Source organism: Ziziphus jujuba, chromosome 11 (assembly GCF_031755915.1).
Source record: "Ziziphus jujuba cultivar Dongzao chromosome 11, ASM3175591v1".
In the NCBI taxonomy this organism is placed as follows: domain Eukaryota; kingdom Viridiplantae; phylum Streptophyta; class Magnoliopsida; order Rosales; family Rhamnaceae; genus Ziziphus; species Ziziphus jujuba.
The window spans coordinates 27,587,769-27,604,981 of record NC_083389.1 but is presented as its reverse complement, the minus strand read 5'-3'; the positions used below and the strand labels follow the sequence as shown (position 1 = coordinate 27,604,981).

The window sequence follows — 17,213 nt, the reverse complement described above, 5'->3', positions numbered from 1 at the left end:
AATTTTTGTGTCACGATAAAGTTACATTCTTTTCGATAACGTATTAGTAAATCATAAACAGCTCATATTTTCTTGGAAAATCATAAGTAAAATAGACGGAGATTAGAGTGGAAGTCTCATCATTCTGTATAAGATAATTCCTATCCCTTTTGGGTTAGAATTCATTGATTTTCAATATTTCATTAACAATTTCCTAGAAAAGATAAAACATCATTGAGGAATTTTATAGACGGAGATTAGAGTGGAAGTCAAAGGATTTTTATAGACGGAGATTAGAGTGGAAGTCAAACATCACTGGGGATTTTTATAGACGGAGATTAGAGTGGAAGTCTCATCATTTTGTATAAGATAATTCCTATCCCTTTGAGTTAGAATTCATTGATTTTCAATATTTCATTAACAATTTCCTAGAAAAGATAAAACATCATTGGGGATTTTTATCCATATTTTCTGACAGAACAAACAAAAAGAAGCATAGGAAGCCAAGAATCCCATATATCCTTGAAATTGGACTCAGTTAATCCATTAACATGTTTCCATTACTTCAAACACCTGGCTTAGTCATTTCTTCTCTTCCCATTAGGAGGGGAGGTTTGCTGGTCTGAAAGCATCTTCAGAACATTGACCAATGCTCTCAGGCGGTCCCATATGTTCAGGCCATATAGTGCTTCGACAAGCGACTGTTGAAACTCAAAACCACTCTCAGCAACAGGATACTATGGTTGGCAAAGAAAAAAAAAAAAGAATGAAAAAAGTCAGTTCAAACCTTATTTTTCAAATTTCTTTAACCTTTAGAAATAGAGAACTGTCATGCAAGTTTTAGTTTCAAATCTGACCTGAATAGGCTTGGGAATCTTGGTTTTTATGAATGGCCACCATCTATCCTCGACAACTGATTTTACAAGACAGCAAGCACGAAGACCTTCAACCCCAGCAAATCTACCAAAACCGCTGTCTTTTACACCACCAAATGGCAGGGACTGGAAAATCATGAGACATCTTTAGTTTATTGAGAAACAATATGTGATAGCCCGAGGTTGAGTAAGAATCAATCAGCAGATGGTCTAAACTAGTAAACAAATTTATCTGTAACAGCATTGAGTACATAAATTGTAATCTGACTATTAGTTTAAAACTTTATTTAATTCACTTCGAAGCAAAACAATAATATTCCTTTCCTAATAAACTTTTTAATGTAATATCAACAGACAGTACCAAATACTAGCACTTGAATAAAATATCACCTGACACATGTAATTTGATGCAAAATCATTAATTGCAGCAACCCCACAGTGTATCTGAGAAGCTATCTCTTTTGCCCGACGCTGACTGCCTGAAAAAACAGCACAGCCAAGACCATATTTTGAGTCATTTGCAAGCTTGACCGCCTCTTCATCAGTGCTAAATTTCATTATTGGCATGATAGGTCCGAATGCCTGCACAAGTTAGGAAGCAATTTTCCATGTAAGGGGCAGATTTTAGAAGTGAAATACAAATACATCCTTAAAATGAAGCAAATGAGGCAAACACAACCATTTACCCTAGCAGAACTAGAACATAAACTTCAGAATTTTATAATAGCTTTAAGACTCAGAATAAAGGCTGACTTAATGGAAACTGATGCAAATGATATGTAGAAACAAAACTAAGGATTCTGACTACCTCGTCTTGCATCAACTTCATTGTGTGCTTTACATTTCCAAGCACTGTAGGGGGGAAAAACTGATCAACTGCTTGTTGACCTATCTGGCCACAGCTTCCCCGAGCAATAATTTCTGCTCCTTCATCTAAGGCATCATTTACAAGGTTTTGAAGCCTTTCAGAGTGCTCTTGCACACATATAGCTCCCATATCATACCTTCCGGCAAGCGGTGGACCCTAAAAAAGAATATCCAATAATATATCATAAGTTAACGAAAAGAAACATTCAGTTAGGCATCAATCCTTATGCGTGAATTCAACAGCATGTTCCATATTAATGAGTTATGAGGTATTCTCTTCTTTTGACTATAAAATTGAAGCATGGCCAAGTCTCAACGAAATTAGCTGGATTGCATCTTGTTATCTATCTTTCCCTCCCCAGCCTACAGTGAATGAAAGCAGAAGATTTATCTTCATGCTTTAAGAAGATATATCTCACTTATCCCTGCAAATTATGCGAGTTCCAATAAGTATTTAAGCTATGGCTTTAATTCCCATTCTAGTCCCAACATTAACATATCTCAGTTTAGATTATCAGTGCCAAAATTAAAAGTTAAATCCTGTGTGGTGCTGACACATCAAGCACATAATCATCAAAAGAATGCAGCTTGAACTGTATAAATCCAAAGTTCATATCAAATGTTAAAAAAAAAGTTAACAATCTTGAGATTCATATTGCATACTTACAGCTGAAACAGACTTCACAATCTTGGCAACCTGACTGACAAAAGAAGAATAGATGTCCCTGTGAACGTAAAATCTCTCTGCCCCAGCACAATTCTGTCCACTTGATTGAAGTACGCCCCTGACAGCAATTTGTGCAACCTAAATCGAGTCGATAAGTTCACTATTAGAAACAATAATGCTCAAGGATAAATTAGTTGTTATTTGACAAAATCACTTTCAAAGTTAACGATTAAGGAGAATATTCAAGCCCGCTAGACATCATAACAGGTCAGAAGAATCCATACGTGATTGACATCTACATCTTCACAAACAATAAATGCATCTTTACCACCAAGTTCAAGTGTAACCGGTACAAGTGTCTCAGAAGCATTTCTCATTATCTGCAGAAAGAGAGAATACTGACTGATAAGCATTGTAGAACTAGAATGTAAATCAAGTGCAGTAACTACTTTGTAATATCGACAGGAAATAAAAACAACATTCTATCAATTAAAAAAGAAGATGAAAGATTGGAAAAGAAATATATTCAATCAGCTATAAGATCATACCATCCTACCCACACCAGGTGATCCAACAAATATTATTTTGTCAACAGAAGACACCAGTACTTCTCCTGTTTCGGCAAACCTGTTAAGGAAAATCTCATTACAGGTAAGACAGTAAGCAATACCATCGAAATTGTAAAGAATAGAAAGAGAAGGGAGGAATGGGGACATAAAAACAATACCCATTTATAACGTCAACTAGATTTTCTGGAGCTCCTACAGCAGCAAGGGCTGATTGGATTATTCTAAAGTAGAAACATCCAGACCAACTTGCATGTTCTGAAACCTACAGGTACCACAATATATGGTCTTTGTCAAAGTAACAATTATACTTCAGCATAAATCATTCCAAGTCTTGTTTAAGCCAAAAAAAAAAAAAAAAAAAGAAAAAAAAAGACAAATTATAGGTCAGTTTTTAATGACTATGACCTCAGTACCCCACAAACATCATAAGATTAAGACACTGGCACATCAAATTTAACAACTGCTAATATGGATGCTGGGTATCAGATAACCACCTAACAAATGCCAAAAATAACCGTTGACATACAGAAGGGAGTAGCATTAACTGTTTATAAAGACAATAATACATATATATAACCTAGAGTGATCAAAAAACAATATATGTACATAGTCAATTACTAAGTACCTTGATCACAATGCTATTCCCAGAAAAGATTGCTGCCAGCATGGGATTGAAAATATTATGGAAAGGGTAGTTCCAAGAAACAATGGCACCAATAACACCAAGTGGGTGAAATTCTACTCTGGACCTTTTGTGAAGCATTGCTCTTCCTGAAGACCTGAGATTATGTTGATGAATTACACAATCACAACTCAATATTTACAGGTTGTATCTGACAGACATGAATCTAAATGGTCCACAAACTACTCAAAGATATCAACTTTATTACGGATAGAAAATGGCAAAGCTGCCAAGACAGCGAGGCTAATGTCTCAAATGAGAAAAAACAATGGACCATAAAATGCTCGAAGAAAAGTCAATGCATTATAATACTGAGATTCCCATTCAATTGACTAGCTATAAAAAGTGCCAATGACATGTAATATACTATCAAAATTGTAGCGAATCTAATCCTACAAGAGTGACACATATATAGCAACCAATTTATTTTTCCTCGACTAATGGAAAACATACAAGACATAGAAAAAAAAAAAAAAAATATATATATATATATATATATACCGGTATTCAGGCTTTAGCCACCGCTCACCCTCAGAAAGAAGCCAAGTGATCTTCTCACATGTTGTCATTATTTCTCCTAAAGAGGCATCTACCATCGTCTTCCCAGTATCACGTGAAGAGACTCTAAAACAACCAACAAAAAAATATATATGTTAATCATCAGCAATAGTCTAGCAAAGTATTCAAACAACTACGTAATTTCATATTCATAGAACACCGGAGAAGTTTATAAGTCATACAATATATAAGACATGGAATAGGGATCGTTAAAATAGAGATAAACTACCTATATCTTCAAAGGTTCTAACATGGCTTCTTATTACTTCCTTCTGACCATTAAACAAAATATATGAATAATTAAATATTTTCAAAAATCCATCAATGTACATGCATAAGAATATACTAACATAAACATAAATATCACATATAACTATTCCAAACAATGTTAAAGTAATACAAATATAACAGGATCCAAAAGAAAAAAAAAAACAGAACCTTTTTTGCTCAAGCAAGAACAGAATACTTACTCGCATATAAGCTCTTGGTGTTCAATTATGTACTTTAGAAGAATGCGCAGAAATTGACGCCTTTGCTTGAAGCTACTCTTCGCCCATATTTTCTGTGCCTTCCTTGCTTTTGCTACACGATCCTTTACCTGGTAATACATTTTTAAATGGTGATATTAGCTAGTTGTGAAATTCTTATTTCCTTTTTCCTTGGTCAACAAGCATTATTTGTAGTATACTGTTATATAATACATGGAAGCGTATATGTATACTTATTGTGGGGAAATTTTTTTTTTTCGAAAGATAGAGATTACACCAAATGACATTCACCTTCTAAATGGCTATCAACAAATTCCATGGAAACTTATAGTTCAACTGAAAGAGCTGCAAGCATCAAAGAAACAGCATACTGCTAATCCTTGTTTCTTGTAACTGAATCTAGTGTTGCTAATGCTAGCACTAAACAAAGTTTGTTTCTTTTGTTTGTCTGTGTCCGTGTTTATGTCTAGTGATGACTCACCACAAAATAAACATGGATTTAAAATGATTATACAAAAAGGTATAGAGATTTTTCTTTTTTTCATATATTTATATATATTAATGCAATTGAAAGAGAGAAAACAATAAATGGAGCAAATAATCCAGTACAGCTTTGGCACTGTGGCACAAAATAAGCTTCATAACGTTTAACACCTAACAGAGAACAAAAACACTGCTCACTTAGATTCAACAAAAAGAAGCATAAGATTTAAGCCATCCAGAATATTTAGCTTAGATAAATCCCAGTCCAACATGGACAATATCACTAACCTCAACAGGTGACAAAGCAGGGAAATATCCCAGGTATTTCATAGTGGCAGGCTCGTAGCATTGAACCTTCTTATCTGATTGCTGTGTCCTTCCTCTTGGAGGTATCTGCACAAAAATGCAAACCCAAGCTTAAGAAAAAAAGAAAAATCAAAACTTTTGTGCGACTTAGCTACGCAATGCAGCAATCTCAGTCGGCTTCAAGTAGTCAAACTTTAGTACCAGTATTAAGAGGAAATGAAGTAAACTATGAAGAGCGAACTGCATTTATCTAGCATCACTACGTTAGCCTTCTTAGTATTTTCTTCTTCTTCTTTTTTCTTTTTTGATTTTCTCTATTGAATATATATATATATATATATATATATTTTTTTTTTAACAGTTAGAAGCTTATTCGAAAAACCCAAAATTTGAATGAACATATCCAAGCATCATAAACCCAGTTGAAACCAATCATCGAGTAGTAGCATACACGCAAACTTAATTCCCGCCTTCAATTTTCAACACAGACCATATCCATACAAAAATAAACGCTTTTCTTTACATAAATATACTGTCACTCACTGTCGTTTTCCACGTCTCCGCCAAATTCTCTCAGCATTTATAGCGAAAGTAATAGACTTTGAGAGTATAAAATCCAGAAATGATCAAAGATTTTACATAAAAACACTTCGTGATCAACGGTAACTAAATTAAAACCTAACAAAAAAAAGAAAAAAACCTTCCAGTTCAATGGAAAAGCATATGAGAAACTCACATATATGAAAGTGTTCTCGTGCATTTGATTTCCAACATCAAGCACTGCCATTGATTCAAAACCCACAGTAGATTAACAATAACACCCATTCAACATAGACTGTTAAAAGGAGAGAGAGAGAGAGAGAGAGAGAGAGAGAGAGATTACCATCAGAAGCGTCAACCTCGATGGAAGGCACATTGGGAGGAATAAGCATAAAAAGGAACCTACAGATAACGTATGCGAAACCGAGAACGAAGAGAGGCCACCAAAACGCCATCGTTTTGTTGCAGAGAGCTAAAACAGAGAAAAATATCCTAGGGTTTTGCGGATCAGGCTACCACATTGAAGGACTATCAGAGGAAGACAACGATATGCTCCCCATTGGACTGACTGATTGATTGTGTATTTGTGTGAATCTATCTCTCTCCCTCTCTGTCCCGCGTGGCTTCTTTTTGTTTCGTCGAATAAAAAACCATAAAAAAAAAAACAAAAGCAACAAAAGAGATTCTTCAAGTTCGCTTTACTACTATTTCAAAAAAAAAAAAAAAAAAAAAAGGTTCGCTTTACTACTTTATTATTTGGTGATATTCTTTCCTTCTCCAGAATTATAATTTTGATCAATTTCAACGGCTATATAATTGGCATTTAACAAATAATAAGCTCTTTGCGAAATATAATAATAAAAATGATAATAATTTAATAAAATTAATAATTAAAATTTTGTAATTTTAGTATCTGTTAGACTGGTGAATATATTGCTGGAAAATCATTTGTGAATAAATTGGATCTGCCTTTGAGTCCTGGCTTGTAGATAGGCCACAATGGCATTTAAGTTTGCTAAACGCTGATATGTGTAATTCTTTTTTTTTTTTTTATTGAACATTACAAATTATCTCAAATTTTTGCATTCCATGATAGAGGTGTTCAACAACTAATCTATCTTCTTCGGCCTGATATGTGTAATTCTTGTTCTTAATTAATGAAATCCTTTTTATTTCAAAAATAAAAATAAAAAATAAAAATGGATCTGAGTTCTGATTAAAGGGGAAGGCCTTAATAGCCCATAGTACATGTTGTGGGTATTGGTCCAAATTTCCCTTATTACTTTTTGGGTATTAAAGTGGGCCAAAGCTCAAAGAAAACCACGGCCCATGAAGTTACTTTTAAGACTTGGTTCTTCAGGCTGAACCGGAGTAGATTACGGCGAATTTGTCAGTATTAAATGAAAAACCAAATACTAATAAAATGGAAAAACAAAAAATCTTCAACCTTTTTTTTTTTTTTTTTTGGAGAGCAAAAAGTCTTCAATGAATCAATTATTCTCAGTATTTTGTTTTAGAAGTTTTAAAAGAACAATCTAAGCATAATAATAAATGGTTTAAAAGAGACTCGCAATATTATGTTGGTGCATCAATTGGACCAATATATAATAGAGTCTGGGTTTGCACGTGATTTTTGATGGATTGGCTATATATTTCTTTTCGATTTAATCTCCTCCTTTTTCTTAGCTTTTTTTATGTAGCATTCTACGCATATGGTTTTTAGTAGTTTATGCTAATTAAATATCTACTAATCTAAACATGAGATTAACGAAAAGGAAGTCAGTTAAAAGTATCTTGGCTTCACACATTCAGAAGGAACAGAAAATTCTTGGCTTCCGAAAACAATAAAGAAACTACTGTTGAGTTTTCTGGAAAAGCCGAGAGCAAAACTGTCATTTATAGCATATAGAAGACCCACTTCCTTTAGTCGTACTTAAAGACACGGTGATTTTGCTATAATTAATACTTGAATTCCCTTTTACGTAATCATGTATTGCTTTTTGCACTTCGAATAAAGCTATGCTTTCTGATGGTGTTTCTAAAATTCTTTTCAGATGGAATAGTGTCTCTCTCTCAACGTCTTTTTTGTTTTGTTTTTTTTTTTTTTTCCTTTTTTCCATATGTTTATTTGCATTAATTTATTTGTTTCTCTTTGTCATACTTCCCAAGTTACCATCGATTCTTATCGATGTTTCTTGGTTATTCTAATGGTACAATTTTTGGGGGGTAAAAAATTTGTCATAACTATATATAGCTATGCAGCAAATCAATGGAACATGATGCAAGAAAACTAGTTCAAGCAGCTCTGCTACATTTTGATTACTGGGCAATTTCAGATCCCAAATGGCAAGGTAATTTATCACTTTAAACCCATTCTTTTTTAGTGTTTTGTTTGTATAGTTTCTCTACTAAATTTTGGCCTTCAAATATCGTATTACAAAATGTTCATCAGCTTGGGAACCTTCATAGGATAGACCAAAGATTCCATGTTACAATTTTTTATGTGGTCGTTATTTATCATCACGTATCAATATGGGAATCAGAAAAGGCAAACTCTGCATATGACTGATTCTTCTAGTCAGGTCACAATCATAACATTTAGCAGTTAATATTTTTTGCTGCTTTTTTAGTCATTTTTTAGTTTGCTTTAATTTTCATTACTAGCTGAGAAGGAAGAGGATATGAATATTTAGTTTGGATTCTGCCACTAATACTAGAACTTTGATATTTTGAGGTCCTCCTGTTTCTGTATTCCTTCTTCTTCTTCTTCATCTTCATCATGTAGAGTTGAGTATTATCTTTATATTAACCAAACAGAAGATTGCCATGGCAGCTTCAAGTGAATTCAAATCTTCTTGATAAGAAATCTAAGATTTTTGCACTGTAAAGATGGAAGATCGTGCCGGAGAGAGTATTTCTATCGACATCACTCACAGAAAACAGACAAATCACATCAATGAGACAATTGTGTCTTCTATCAGGGAAGAGATGGAAGATACTAATAGATCAGAGGCTCGTGCACATGGCGGAGAGTGTATTTCTATCGACATCACTCACAGCAACGAGACACATCACACCGGTGAGACACATCACACCAGTGAGACGCTTGTGTCTTATATCAAGGAAAAGATGGAGGACCTTTCTTCCATAGCTTTCATCTACAAAGTACCCGAGGAAATTCGTCAAGGAAAAGAAAGTCGGTACACACCTAATAAGATTTCAATTGGTCCTTCCCATTATAAAGATCCTGTTTTGAAAACATTGGAAGATCATAAGTGGATGTATTTGAATGCACTCGTCAGTAGGAAACCAAAACCAAAACCAGAAGCAGGCTGGGATAATAAAGCTGTGCAAGCAAGGGCATTAAATCCAGAAGAGAACTTGGTTGTCTGTGTGAAAGCACTTAAAGAGATGGAACACAGGGCAAGAAAATGCTACAAAGAAAATATCGACCTCACAAGTGATCAATTTGTGCAGATGATGTTAGTTGATGGCTGCTTCATCATTGAGCTATTCCTTAGGTACTCAATTAAAGCTCTTAGACGCCCAAATGATCCCATTTTTGCCACACCCAATTTTCTTTCCGAATTGAGGTGTGACTTCATACTACTAGAAAACCAAATTCCCCTCTTCGTTCTACACGATTTGTTTAAAGCTGTGCCAATTCCTGAACAATGTACTCAGACCTTCAATGAGCTTGCCTTCCGGTTCTTCACAAATATCCTTCCAGGAGATCGTCAAGTTGTAAAGGAGAAGTTTTGCCAAGAAGGGTACCATTTGCTTGATCTAATCCGCCACTGTATGCTGCCCACATTTCCAAAAGAGCTGCCAATAAAGAGAGAACCTCCGCCTAAACAACTCGAATCTGCAACAAAGCTTCGAAAATGGGGGATTAAGTTTAAGAGCGCGAGAGCGAAGAGCTTATTAGATGTGAAGTTTGCAAATGGAGTCCTTGCAATCCCACTTCTAAAATACCATTCATGCTTGGAAAAACTTCTTTGGAACCTTATTGTATTTGAGCGGTTACACTTTGATGATACACAGTATATAACATCTTATGCCTTTCTCATGGGCTGCCTCATCAATGCCCATAACGATGTTAAATTACTTGGCCAACAAGAAATTCTAAGCAACTTCAAGGAAAAGAAGGATGAGATTGCAAACTTATTTGGGAAGATCAAGGAGGAGGTCAGGGTGAAGGATTCATATTATTTGAGGCTTTACGAACAGGTGAATGACTATAGGAGGATCCCTCGTGTCGGGTGGAAGAAATCTCAGCGAGACCAAGTCGTACAACCTTCATCACCAAAATGGTATATCATTGCAATTTTGCTCCTCCTTCTCACCTTTGTAGGAACCTTTTTCTCAGTGCTCTCCTTCTGTCTTCATTTATAAAGGGAAAGAAAATGAGCACCAAATTTTTAAATAAAGCATTTGATTCATTTGTCTCCCATTTTCAGCCAACTCTTCTGGCTCGTTATAATTGCTTGTTGTTTGAGAAAGCTTTTATTGTATTGGTGGGTATCTCTTAACATTAACAAAGCCTCAGCTCAGTACTCTTTACTGTTTCCTCACAAATTCCCTTTAATTTATAAACCACACTCGAATTTCACTTCACTTGCTCAAGCAAAAGCCAGAAGTTTTGCCTAATTATCTCTGCCACTAAACAATCGAAGAAAGATAACTTCTAGTAGGCAACAAACATAACAATTTAATAAAATCCACTCAACCTGAAAAAATAAAGAGAAAAATAGTAGAACTGCCTTTTACTCGGCTGTTCTAATTCCGTTCGTCTTCTATTTCTGTATCCACTTGCTGCAAAAAATTTGATAAGGTTTTGGATATGGCATGGCAACAAAGGCAGTGCCTAGCGGCACTGGGCTCTGAGCGGTTATATTTACAGCTTAAATTGATGCACGTTGCAGCCTAGAAGGCTACATCTGGTGCATTAATTATTAATAATGTTTGTTTTCAATCTTACATAAATTTAGTTTTTTAGATTTTTTTCAATTGAAATGTTTGTAAGCATAGTAATTCAGAACCTTCAACTGTATAACTGTAAAATTTGCTAATTTACTACAATAGGGCTGAGTTGGAAAAAGGTGATCCGAGCTGTACTGTGACTTATGTCCAAAAAGAAAAAATATAGTTAAATAAACACATATAATTTTTCAGGACAGAATCTAATAATTCAAAAAGGAAAACTTGGAAATTTTAAGTACGGAAAAAATAATTTTGAAAGGTAAGGATACCGGTTGCAAAACTTCTCATAATTAATCGGCGACCTCCCCCGAGGTTTGGCCCAATTATCTATTTTTATTTGTCTTCTGTTAATTGTAATGGTTGAGGGGATAAAAGTCATTGTGCAAGTTAATCATTAGAGTTAGAGTTGTTAATCAAATAAAAATTAAATATGTTAGATTTTCATGCATTTTGTCTTGAGCTGCAACTTTTCCCTTACTTTCAAACCCATTCCATCAATTTTCTTTTTTCTTTTTTAAATCTAGATTGTACTCTTTAAACTTTCAAATCTTATGTTTGAGTGATTTTCTAAATAACTAATACTTAACAATTGCATTATTTAATTTAATTATTGGATAATTCAATATGGTTGCCTATATAATTTTATTTTTGTTGAATAATTCATACTTAAAAAAAATGTTTACTTATTATATATATATTTTATAGTTAAAATTATTTAGATAAAATTACATACGGATCTGTAAAAAACAGACACTACATAAAAAAAAATATATATCGATTTTTCTCTTAGAAAAAAATATCAAATTTAAAAAAAAAAATCTATTTTTTCAAAAAATATTGATTTTGCAACAGTTTTATTTATAATTCACATCCGGAGATATGATTATATAATCACTCTTATTTATATATATATATATATATATATATATATATAATTTAGAGTTTAAGGCTGCTTTAAAGAGCTGCCACACCTGTAGTTTTGTCCTTCCCTATACCTAGTCATTTAACCATAAAAAAAGCTGACGTGGAGTTGACCCAAAAAAATAAGTGTCTTCCAATCAAGGCCTTCTTAAAAAAATTTAATATAGCAAGCTTTCCTCAATCCTATTTACCGGGAAAAAAAAAAAAAAAATCCTCAATCCTTATCTTTTCAATAATTGTAGACTTTGATGACTCTTTCAATTAAATACCACAAAAAATAGAAAAGAAAATAACAAAAAGAAAAAGGAAGGACATATTTTTAGCTCCGAAAAATAAAAGTTAAATACAGACCATGATTCAAATACAGACCATGATTCAAATCCATCGTACCAACCAGTTTACCCCAAAAAAACAAAAAAATAAAATAAAAAATTCCACTATGCCTACCACTATAGAGTTGACATTTTTCCAAAGCAGAAACAGGGAGTATTCTTGTGCTTCTCATCTGTACACACGTTCAATGCCGAGAGTGATAATTAGACATAAGATCACACCTCACCAATCCATCCAACGGCTCAGAAAATATGAAAACAAAGTCATTGAGAGTAGTGCGCACATAAACTCTCGTTGTCCGAAGTCTGAATCCCTGGTATTTTGTTTATAGTTGCGGTCTTTGTAGGAACGTTCAGATCCAGACCAACAGAAAGAAAAAAGAAAAAGCCATATCCACGGAATACGAACAAAGAGACAGAGGGATGGCTGAGAGGAGAGTTGGGGTGGCGGTGGATTTCTCAGCATGCGGCAAGAAAGCTCTGCAGTGGGCCGTGGATAACGTTGTCCGGAACGGGGATCATCTTATCCTGGTTACTGTAAGCCCTGAGGGGAACTACGAGGAGGGCGAGAAGCAGCTCTGGGAAGCCACCGGTTCCCGTATGTAGTCTCTCTCTCTCTCTCTCAACTTTTTTTTTTTTTTTTAATCTTGATCCATGCTTGTTTCCCGACAAAAAAAAAATTTGTTTTCTTGAGCAGAATTTAAGGGGTTTTTCCATGTGAATTTTACACGGAAAGTGTAGAAATGATATATATATTTTAATAGATCACCTAATTTGGTCTTATAAACTAAGCGAATTGGGATGAGGAAAAGGGAAAGGGAAAGGGAAAGGGAAAGTTTGTTTACCACTCAGGGATGGTCAAAAGGTGAAAGGAAATGCTTTTAGTGGGAAGATTTTGAACTTGAATACTTTTGCGTAAGATCTAAACTAATGCAAATAGTATTATTGGTATATATGAACATTTGTAATCACAATCACAATGATCTAGCTCTATTGTTTCTATTTTCGAGTTTCGTAGTTGTTAACACCGAAAAACTATATTTTTATGCTAGGAAAATATCAGGCTTAAGTTTTTCTGGGTGGATATCAAGAAATTTCTTTGTGCTTTTGATTTTTTGTAGACTTATTCTATAATGGGTTTGTGTATATTTTGACAAATCTGCAGCTTTGATCCCTCTAAGTGAGTGCTCTGATGGTGGTCACACTTTAAAGAGGTATGGTGTGAAGGCTGATCCTGAAACTCTGGACATTGTTAACACTGCTGCTAAACAGAAAGAGGTATAAGTTTGTGATGTTGGATAGTCGGTTTAGTACCCATTATATATGATAAAATAACAAGTATGACCTTGTGAGTTTAAGCAGATTGTGGTGGTCTTTAAGATATACTGGGGAGACCCTCGTGAGAAGATATGTGAAGCAATCGATAAGATCCCTCTTGACTGCATTATTATGGGCAGCAGAGGGCTTGGCAAACTTAAGAGGTAGAATTCTTTGAAATTTATTTTCTGTTTAAAAACGATTTCTTGTTTTATGTCCTTGAATTGGTGTTTGATTCTGTTCATTTTGGAAATCCTTGTTTTGAATCTTGAAATATTGTCTTCAGTGGGTGTCATTTTCATGCGTGGGACTCTGTATTGTGGAAGAACACTCCTGTTTTTGGAACTAAATATTGTGAAAGAATCTTTTATTTATTTTTGATTTTTTAGAATTAAATGATGTTCATTGGAAAGCATGCAGTCCCTAAAGTGGAAGTTAAAAATGATTTTTAGTGAGCCTTTTGTACTTGTTCATATACATGGTCTTTTTGGGATTTGATTGAATTTGGTTGGGTTTTCTTTTGCAGGGTTATTATGGGAAGTGTAAGCAATTTTGTGGTGAATAATGCTTCCTGCCCTGTAACTGTGGTGAAGGACCATGAAACCTAAATCCTTTTTATCTCTAAAATATGCTTCACAGGAAGAATAAGTGCAATGTTCACCATTTGAAGGACGTGTTTTTCTCTTCAGGCTCGTAATTTATTAGGACTTTCGAATGGAGTTAAGATGCTGGTTATTGTAACTATGTTAAACAGGAGATAAAATTTCAAATTTATGTTTATATTGGAGTTTGTGTATGCTCAATTATATTTCTGTGAGCCCATAAATGCTGTTAAAGAATAATAATATTGTTAATAACATTTTGGCTTGCCCTCCTCTGTTTTCATACATATTTGGAGATATCGTCATTGATTCAGCATCATTTTCCTAAAGCAATTGCTGAAGTATTCTATAATATGTCAAGAGCTACAGTTAATATAACAAATATATGATATTTTTGGACAAGGACCTGCTATGCGTTTCTTCATCTGCAAATCTACATGCGATGACAGTTCAGGAAGTAAAACGTCATCATATTTTCAGACACAGTTCAATTTACTCGCAGACACCTAACTTCTAAACTTTTGGGTTTCAAATTGTCCATTTTACATCTTTATAAAACTTGGAAAGCTAAATGGAACTTATTACAGAATCCGATACCTGTTATATACTTTTCTTTGTCTTCGAAAAGTGTTTTTAAGTGCGTATAAAATTTTTATGATTCTCACAATGAATAATAGTAATTTAAAAATGGTCATAATTCACAATGAAAAGTTTTGTCATGTAAACTCTGCTTTATTTCCTGTAATTATCTCAAGTATCTCCTCTCTCCCTGTTCAGCATCCTCATTAATTGAACATAGAAAGCTTTTTCACCACCTAAGTTGTAAACTAGTTCATAATACTTCACTGACAGAGACAGTTATTTCACATGATGAAACTTTTTTCTACGCAGAGAAAATGAAAAGAAGATCATCAACCACCTTTGACCAAATTAGGCTTTAATTAGATTCCACGAACTTAATGGAAGCCAGGTTGCATGTCAAGTACTATCTATAAAAGTTAATGGTTATTGAAACAGAAAGAAATGAAATCAATACCAAGATAAAGCCCGTGAAACAAGGTTGGATCAACAAAATGTAACAATTGGCTAATATTCCTTTATATCATCCTATTTTCCTGGATCACTATCACTTTCTCAAAAAATTAAAAAAAAAAATAAAAAATAAAAAAAAAAATAAGGAAGACCAACCAACCGAGCCTTCAACCAACTTTAATTTTCTCCTACATTTCACTTTCTCTCATTCCATTTTCTTCTTCTCCCATTCTTCAACCCTGCAAAAAACAAAGAAAAAGGTAAAATAATTAAAAAAGAAAATCAAAATGAAGTCGAAAAACAGCTTAATCCCACTAATTTTCTCCCTCATTTTCTTCCACTCTGCAGAAGCCATTTGCAAACCTCGAGGCTTCGACTACATTCAACCTTCTTCTAATGCATCAACGTCGACCAGCCAGCAACAACAATCACCATCACCATCAGCGCCAGCACCAAACCAAGTCCCATCTTCACCACCATCAACATCAACTCCCATTTCCAATGCCAACTCCAACCCTCCTAGTTCAGAACCTCAACCACCAAGTTCCTCTTCTTCTTCTCCTGCTAAAACTTTTACTCCTTCTCCTGCTCCTCCACCAACCTCCTCCTCTCGTCCACTCGCAGGAATTAACCTCTTTAACCAGCCAACTCCCAAAACCGAACCCACAACTGTTGACCCAGCCGTCAAGAAAATTTGCGACAGCACGGACTACCCAACTCTCTGCCTCGCTTCTCTCACCCCGTTCCTCATCGTCGGGAAGACCGACCCTGTTTCTATTCTCGAATTGGCCATAAAGGCTTCGACCCAGCAAGCCAAATTGGCTCTTGAAGCTGCTACGAAGCTCGCAAGCGCTCCTAATCTTCCTCCAAGAAAGGCAAGCGGGCTGAGTGATTGCCAGTACATGTTCAACGATGCTTTGGATAACCTTGAGAGTGCCATGGATGCTATACCGTCTAAGGATTATGGGACTGTGAATAGCATGCTTAGTGCTGTGATTACTGATTCTGAGACCTGTGAAGATGGGTTCACTGGGCAATCTCCATTGGCTGAGTTTGATGACAAGCTGAGGATGATGGGAAGCAATTGCCTTGCCATTTCTTCATTGATATCGCCAATCATATAAATCCTTTATTATTCACTTGCTTTTTTTTTTTTTTTTTTTTCATCTTTTCTTTTTTGGTTTTTGGCGTTGCTTTCTATCTTCTCTCCCCTAGTAGCTATAGAAGTTTCTTATGGGTGTTTTCATACTTTTTTTTTTTTTTTTTGGGGGTAAACCAGGAGAGAAGCTTTATATGCACATATATGGAACTAAAGTTTGTCAAAGTTGACAGAGAATAAGTGGGTTTTAGCATATGCGTATGGAATTAGCACTAATGGATACTGATATTATGTATACGTACAAAAATATCTAATTCATCATATTTGATAAATTAAGTTTGATTATACTACGAATAAGTTTGTATTTGTGATTTTCACCCAAAAAAAATGTTTGTATTTATGATTGGTGACAAATGAGTGGATATTGTGGAATATCTTTGTATACAATTATTGGGTAGTTTTGTTTGAATTTAAAATATATTTTCTAATTTATTTTAGATGGTTATTTTGAAAAAATCGTTATTTGGTTGGATAGTACTAAAGATAATTTTAAAAATTATCGTTGTTTTAGGTTGGAAGTTCCTAAATAATATTTTTGTTTTTTCTTTTCTTTTTTCTTGGTAAAATTTTTTGTTTATTCTAGTTTTTTTTTTCTTTTTTTTTTTGGGGTAGTTTTCAGTTACCAGAAGAATAAATTTATTATAATTTTGAAAAAGTAATTTGCCATTTTCGTTATGTGTTTTTAGACACTTAAAATCATTGTAAGATAAAATTTATTTTGCATGGAAAACAATTTATTAGAACTGTTTTCAATTTGAAAATTACACACCACTTAATTTTTTTTTTATGTTCAAGGGATTAATGTTTTTATTAGCTAGGCAAATAGACATTTTCCTTCAAATAATACACTGAA

At 34.2% G+C, this 17,213-nt stretch overlaps 4 protein-coding genes across 4 annotated transcripts; 3 read left to right on the top strand and 1 right to left on the bottom strand.

Moving 5' to 3' along the window:
- Positions 1–337: 337 nt before the first annotated feature.
- On the bottom strand, positions 338–6,700 carry LOC107418949 (aldehyde dehydrogenase 22A1). The gene is made up of 14 exons (XM_048466091.2): positions 6,358–6,700; positions 6,211–6,254; positions 5,457–5,561; positions 4,668–4,795; positions 4,141–4,263; positions 3,583–3,736; positions 3,116–3,219; positions 2,937–3,015; positions 2,673–2,768; positions 2,389–2,526; positions 1,663–1,878; positions 1,245–1,436; positions 837–980; positions 338–716 (listed from the first exon to the last, which is right to left on the bottom strand). Exons 1-14 carry the CDS (start codon positions 6,467–6,469, stop codon positions 558–560), a joined length of 1,794 nt encoding a protein of 597 aa, XP_048322048.2. The 5' UTR covers positions 6,470–6,700; the 3' UTR covers positions 338–557.
- A 1,488-nt stretch (positions 6,701–8,188) lies between these two features.
- LOC107418986 (UPF0481 protein At3g47200) lies at positions 8,189–10,593 on the top strand. Its single transcript, XM_016027696.4, has 2 exons — positions 8,189–8,365; positions 8,848–10,593. The coding sequence occupies exon 2, from the start codon at positions 8,904–8,906 to the stop codon at positions 10,407–10,409; it is 1,506 nt and encodes a 501-aa protein (XP_015883182.3). The 5' UTR covers positions 8,189–8,365; positions 8,848–8,903; the 3' UTR covers positions 10,410–10,593.
- Positions 10,594–12,478: 1,885 nt separating this feature from the next.
- On the top strand, positions 12,479–14,456 carry LOC107419016 (universal stress protein PHOS32). The gene is made up of 4 exons (XM_016027730.4): positions 12,479–12,848; positions 13,416–13,528; positions 13,613–13,731; positions 14,094–14,456. The coding sequence occupies exons 1-4, from the start codon at positions 12,674–12,676 to the stop codon at positions 14,173–14,175; spliced, it is 489 nt and encodes a 162-aa protein (XP_015883216.1). The 5' UTR covers positions 12,479–12,673; the 3' UTR covers positions 14,176–14,456.
- A 516-nt stretch (positions 14,457–14,972) lies between these two features.
- Positions 14,973–16,685, top strand: LOC107419015 (pectinesterase inhibitor 10). The gene has a single exon (XM_016027729.4). The coding sequence runs from the start codon at positions 15,489–15,491 to the stop codon at positions 16,323–16,325; it is 837 nt and encodes a 278-aa protein (XP_015883215.1). The 5' UTR covers positions 14,973–15,488; the 3' UTR covers positions 16,326–16,685.
- Positions 16,686–17,213: the final 528 nt, after the last annotated feature.

What these genes read in the sequence shown, in the direction of transcription:
- LOC107419016 (XM_016027730.4), top strand. Translation starts at nt 12,674, where the DNA reads ATGGCTGAGAGGAGAGTTGGGGTGGCGGTGGATTTCTCAGCATGCGGC. An exon ending in CTGGGAAGCCACCGGTTCCC is followed by an intron (nt 12,849 to 13,415) that starts GTATGTAGTCTC and finishes ACAAATCTGCAG; the next exon opens with CTTTGATCCCTCTAAGTGAG. An exon ending in CTGCTGCTAAACAGAAAGAG is followed by an intron (nt 13,529 to 13,612) that starts GTATAAGTTTGT and finishes GAGTTTAAGCAG; the next exon opens with ATTGTGGTGGTCTTTAAGAT.
- LOC107418986 (XM_016027696.4), top strand. Translation starts at nt 8,904, where the DNA reads ATGGAAGATCGTGCCGGAGAGAGTATTTCTATCGACATCACTCACAGA.
- LOC107418949 (XM_048466091.2), bottom strand. Translation starts at nt 6,469, where the DNA reads ATGGCGTTTTGGTGGCCTCTCTTCGTTCTCGGTTTCGCATACGTTATC. An exon ending in CTAGTTGACGTTATAAATGG is followed by an intron (nt 3,016 to 3,115) that starts GTATTGTTTTTA and finishes TTTCCTTAACAG; the next exon opens with GTTTGCCGAAACAGGAGAAG. An exon ending in CATCAAATTACATGTGTCAG is followed by an intron (nt 981 to 1,244) that starts GTGATATTTTAT and finishes ATGATTTTCCAG; the next exon opens with TCCCTGCCATTTGGTGGTGT.
- LOC107419015 (XM_016027729.4), top strand. Translation starts at nt 15,489, where the DNA reads ATGAAGTCGAAAAACAGCTTAATCCCACTAATTTTCTCCCTCATTTTC.